The 5,471-nt window shown below is 53.7% G+C and overlaps 1 protein-coding gene across 1 annotated transcript; it reads left to right on the top strand.

Annotated features, from left to right (window-relative positions):
* Window positions 1–1,120: 1,120 nt before the first annotated feature.
* Window positions 1,121–3,738, top strand: LOC135675414 (uncharacterized). Its single transcript, XM_065185567.1, has 2 exons — window positions 1,121–1,285; window positions 1,786–3,738. The coding sequence occupies exons 1-2, from the start codon at window positions 1,121–1,123 to the stop codon at window positions 3,736–3,738; spliced, it is 2,118 nt and encodes a 705-aa protein (XP_065041639.1).
* Window positions 3,739–5,471: the final 1,733 nt, after the last annotated feature.

The raw sequence follows: 5,471 nt of genomic DNA, 5'->3' as shown, positions 1-5,471 counted from the left end.
ACTGCAATTTATTCATGTGAATCAAAAATATTTGAATCGACTTTGATAGCATGGTAATTGATAGCATGGTGAGAGATAAGTACCGTAAGGAACCAAATGTTGGCACGGTCTCACTTACGATAGCATCGTCGGCGTCTCTTACCATGCTATCAATTTATTCATGTGCCCAAATGTTGTAATTGATAGCATGGTAAGTCTTGACTCATTGACTTGACGATGGTATCTACGTCAAATTATCACTTCTACATTGATCGGTGAAATCTATATTCATTACTAATATATCGCATGGTAAGTCTCAACTCACTCGACTTGACGAGTACATCTATATCAAATAATGATTTCTACGTTGATCCGTGAAATCTACATTCATCATCTATGATAGCATAGTAAGTATTGACTCACTCGATTGACGATGGTATCTATATCAAATGATAGCTTCATTAGCGTAATGTAATCTTTATTAATTACCAATATGTTAGCTTGGTAACTCTCATCTCACCGGAAAGTAAAAAATCGAGTCAAAAAATAATATTTATAGCAAAAGATTATCATATCAAAAATTAAACGTTAAGCTAAAGATATATGCATCATGTTGGATGATCGGATATCGTGACAAAATTGGTATGCTAGAAAATTAGATAATGCGCTAAAATATAAAGCCGATATACGATATACTAAAGGATATGATGAAATATCGAAAGATCGAACCACAAAAGGTTTGATGGTGTATAAGATATGCGGTTGGTATCTCTGTCCTGTTGAAGTCAACTTGGGGTACAATAGGCTCTGAAATGGGCTGAAACTTAGCCAACTTAGGAGTGATAACTTATGGTTGCAGTGGACTGATCCACGGGCTTGTATTGGTCCGCTTGAGTCTCGGTGCCACTCAGTTTTGGCATGGTGTCAGCCAAGTCGGGCAATGGTACTGCTCGAGTGTGTGGACGAAGCACTCGATATCGTTTTGGTAATTCGATGATGATAGTAACGTCGATATCTTTATTTTTCAATATTTTTTCTTATTTATTTTATATTTTAGAGTGTTTACTGATAGGGGTAAAAACAGATCTGACGTGACACGTCACGTCGGATTTGACATAACATACCATGACATCTGCCAACCATGGGCAACACGACGCCCCAGGGAACGAGCATTAACACCCACACCCTGTGCACCCTCGCACATCGTGCCTGGATGATCTCATCGTCTGACCCTCGTGACCGGTCCAACCAGAAGAAGGCGTCGACCGAGGAAGCGAGCAATAATGCCGACTTGATGTGCGCCAACGTCACCGGCCCTCGGCCAACGAACTTCAGCATTTGACTCCATGCGCCCGACCGAGGCAAAGGGGCGCATCGACCGAGGCGTGCCCATACCCTGCGGTAGCCGGGTTCACCACGCAACCCCAGTGCCCTGCAAACTGCCACATCAGGTAACATCAGACTCATCTACAAATACCCCGGAGTCCTAGACGAAGTGGTAAGTTGAACTACTCAACAAAAGACCCTCTCTATTTCACGGACTGGGTCCAAAAAACCCCTCTCCGAGGAACTAACTTGATCGTTGGAGGGGTCTGGCCGAACCGCCGACCCGACCTGTGTGCTGGTACTCGACCGAAGCAGACCCGACGTCGTGGACCTCTCTAGCCAAATCCCCCGTGATCGGCCGCCACAAGATCTCGAGGGGAAACGCGCCTGATCCTAGCCATTCGGACCCCAGAACCAGCCGTGCAGACCCCCAGGTCTCGGCTAAAAAAGTTACATACTGTAACAGATTGGCGCTAGAAGGAGGGCCGTCTGAATGTCAAGCGGTCAGCAAACCCACCTGGACGAACCCTCAGCCGCCGGGCTTCCCACTCCGCGGGAATACCCCCGCATAATGAATCCCGTGACGAACGCCCCTCGACGGTGGCTGAACGTTACTGGCAATTATTCAATGACCCAAGCTTGTCACCTCCCGACGGCGCCCCTATCGCCCCGTCACCGGTGCCGCCCGAGGCCTTTCACGACCTCGCCCAACAAGTCCGAGCTCTCACCAGCATGGTGCAGACTATCATCCCAATCGTCTCCCAGCGGGCCCCGTCGCACGCGGCCCGTCCTTCGCAGCAACATGAAACCCACAACCAGATTCACGCACCGCTTCCCGAGCCCCTCACATCGCTTCAAAACCCGGTGGCCCGTCCCGGAAGTCGAGAGACAGAAAGCACCGCGGGCCTTCCCGAGCCCGAAGCTCCATCCGCCGACTCGACCAATGCCTTGCGAGCCCAGTTGCGCCTCGTCAGTCAGCGACTCGACGAAGTACAACAAGAGGTGCGTATGTCAAAGGGAGAGTTCAGGGCGGACGCGCGGCAAGGATCCCCGTTCATCCCCGAGATCCAAGATCAAACCATCCCCCCGCACTTCCACCTTCCCTCGCTAGATACGTATGACGGCGTTGCTGACCCAGCTGACCACGTGGCCGCCTTCCGTGCCCAGATGGCGCTATACGGGACTTCAGACGCCTTGATGTGCAGGGCATTCCCGACAACACTGCGAGGGCCGGCCCGCGCGTGGTATGGCAGCCTGAAAGTCGGGACTATCGCCTCCTTCGACCAACTTGCCCGAGACTTCGAGCTCAGCTTCCTGGCCTACGCTCGGCCAAAGCCGTCAATGGCATTGCTCTTAGGGCTCCGCCAAAAGGAGGATGAGCCCCTATCCCATTTTGTAAACCGTTATACGACCCAAATTCGGGGACTAACGGACGCTCACCCTTCTCTGTTGATGCAGGCATTCATGACAGGCCTGCGTCCTTCTAGGTTCTTATGGTCTCTCCTAGAGCGGCCCCCCGCCGCGGTCCCCGAGATGCTCCAGCGCGCCAGCCAGTTCATCGCTGCGGAGGCATGGATGTCTGGGAAGCAAGAGGAGCGCAAAAAAGTCAAGTCGGAGCCGCCCCGGCAACAGCAGCCCGTCGCATTCCGGCGTAAGCTGGACAGGTCCGACCTAGGGCCTCCCCTTCCCGCCTTAAGTTTGTCCCGGACGGAAATATTTCTCCATGAGAAGAGTAAGGGGCTACTTAAGAATCCTCACCCGATGAAGAACCCGAGAGAGCTCGCGGACCGCTCAAAATATTGCCGTTTCCACCGGCAGCACGGACACGACATCGAACAGTGTCGTGAACTAAAGAGACAAATTGAAGAGCTCATTCAAAGAGGGCATCTCGGCCAGTACCTCCGGCCAGACGAACAGCTCTCACCACTCCCCGAAGGCCCCGTTGAGCATCACATCGATGTGATAGCTGGCGGTCCGACATCAGGGGGGAGCTCCGTGTCGGGAAGAAAGGTGTACGCCCGAGCCGCCTCGGACGAAGCCCTCGGACACGGGCCCAAGCCCGAGATTACCTTCCCGACCGGAATATCCGAGCAAACTGAGCACGACGATGCTCTCGTAATATCGGTCAGGATAGGCAACGCACAGGTACGAAGGATCATGGTCGACACGGGGAGCTCGGCCGACATACTTTATTTCGACGCCTTCCAGAAGCTCGGCCTGGCTAGAGAGAGCATGAAGCCGATGTGCTCAACGCTCACCGGATTCACGGGAGACTCGATATCAGCACGGGGAGCTATCACCTTGCCCCTAACCTTAGGGGTCCCGCCAAAGTCGAAGACGATAATAACCACATTTTTGGTGGTCGACCTTCCCACCGCCTACAACGCCATACTCGGCCGGCCAACCCTCAACAAGGTTAGGGCCGTCATCTAGACCTACTATCAAACCATCAAGTTTCCGACTCACACTGGAGTCGGGGAAGTTATGGGAAGCCCCCGAGAGTCCAGACGGTGCTACCTGACCTCCGTTTCCTTGCACAAGAAGGCCAGGATCGAGCCACCACTGGAAGACCCCCGGGAAACGAAAAAGCCGACCCCTCACCCCGAGCCAAGGGGGTCCACGATCGACGTACCGTTGCAAGAAGCTCGGCCGGACCAGACGATCAGGATCGGTTCGGAACTACCCGAGCGGGAGCAGAAGCAACTCATCGGTCTCCTACGGGAGAACGCCGACATCTTCGCCTGGTCTCCATCTGACATGGCGGGTGTCGATCCAAGGATCGCACAGCACCACCTCAGCATCCCACCCGATGCTCGCCCGGTGAAGCAGAAGCCCAGGCGGCAGGCCCCTGAACGGCACGGTGCCATACGAGAAGAGGTGGGCCGGCTTTTAGCGGCAGGCTTCATAGAAGAAGTCAAATACCCTCAATGGCTATCCAATGTAGTGCTCGTGAAAAAACATAATGGAAGCTGGAGGATGTGCGTTGACTACACCAGTCTCAACAATGCATGCCCGAAAGATTGCTACCCCCTCCCCAGGATCGACCAGCTGGTTGACGTGACAGCCGGACACGCACGCCTCTCTTTTATGGATGCCTATTCGGTATACAACCAGATCAGGATGACACCTGAAGACGAAAAGCACACGGCCTTCCTCACCAACCAAGGCGTGTACTTCTACAAGGTCATGCCGTTCGGGCTGAAGAACGCCGGGGCCACATATCAGAGAACGGTGAATAAGATGTTCGCCCATCAGATCGGGAGGAACATGGAAGTTTACGTGGACGACATGATTGTGAAAAGCCAAGAGGCAGGAGCCCACCTTGCCGACCTGACCGAGGCGTTTGCCACACTGCGTAAGTTCGGTATGCGACTTAACCCCACAAAATGTGTCTTCGGCGTGACCTCCGGGAAATTCCTTGGGTTCATCATTCACGAAAGAGGAATTGACGCCAACCCGGAGAAGGTTCAGGCCATCGTCGATATGCAATCACCCCGGATGATCAAAGACCTGCAACAACTTAATGGAAGGCTTGTCGCCCTTTCTCGCTTCCTAGCCCGGTTGGGCGATCGCTGCCTCCCCTTCTTCAGGGCACTCAAGGACCCAAAAAGCTTCCAATGGACGACGGAGTGCGAGGAGGCCTTCAAACAAATAAAGCAGCGCCTGGCCAGCCTCCCCCGACTTGCCTCTATTTCTCCCGGGGAGAAGCTGGGTCTCGACCTGGTGGCTTCCCCACACGCAGTCAGTTCTGTCCTAATCAAAGAAAGCTCCGGCGGCCAACTTCCGATCTACTACGTCAGTCATGTCCTGAACGGACCCGAGGGGCATTACTCGCCAATAGAAAAGCTCGCGCTCGCCCTGGTGCTGTCGGCTAGGAAGTTGCGCCCCTACTTCCAGGCCCACCCCGTGGAGGTCATCACCGACCAGCCTCTTTGACAGGTTTTGTCTAAATTTGATGTTGCAGGGCGGTTCCTCAAGTGGGCGGTGGAGCTCGGCGAACATGATATAAAATACGTACCCAGGACCGCCATCAAGGCCCAGGCGGTGGCCGATTTCATCGCAGAGTTAACCCAGATGGAGGACAGGGACCTCGAGCAACCTCCCAAGCCTGACTCCTACACATGGACGACTCGGCCACCTCGAAGGGTGCCGGCGCGGGACTAGTG

This window comes from Musa acuminata, chromosome BXJ1-6 (genome assembly GCF_036884655.1).
Source record: "Musa acuminata AAA Group cultivar baxijiao chromosome BXJ1-6, Cavendish_Baxijiao_AAA, whole genome shotgun sequence".
NCBI classification, from domain to species: domain Eukaryota; kingdom Viridiplantae; phylum Streptophyta; class Magnoliopsida; order Zingiberales; family Musaceae; genus Musa; species Musa acuminata.
Note: the sequence above shows the minus strand (reverse complement) of the source record. Positions and strands in the feature narration are given on the sequence as shown.

Excerpts from the sequence above, each read along its gene's own strand:
- LOC135675414 (XM_065185567.1), top strand. The coding sequence starts at position 1,121 with ATGGGCAACACGACGCCCCAGGGAACGAGCATTAACACCCACACCCTG. Across the intron at positions 1,286-1,785 it reads CCGACTTGATGTGCGCCAAC|GAGGGCCGTCTGAATGTCAA; the intron begins GTCACCGGCCCT and ends TGGCGCTAGAAG.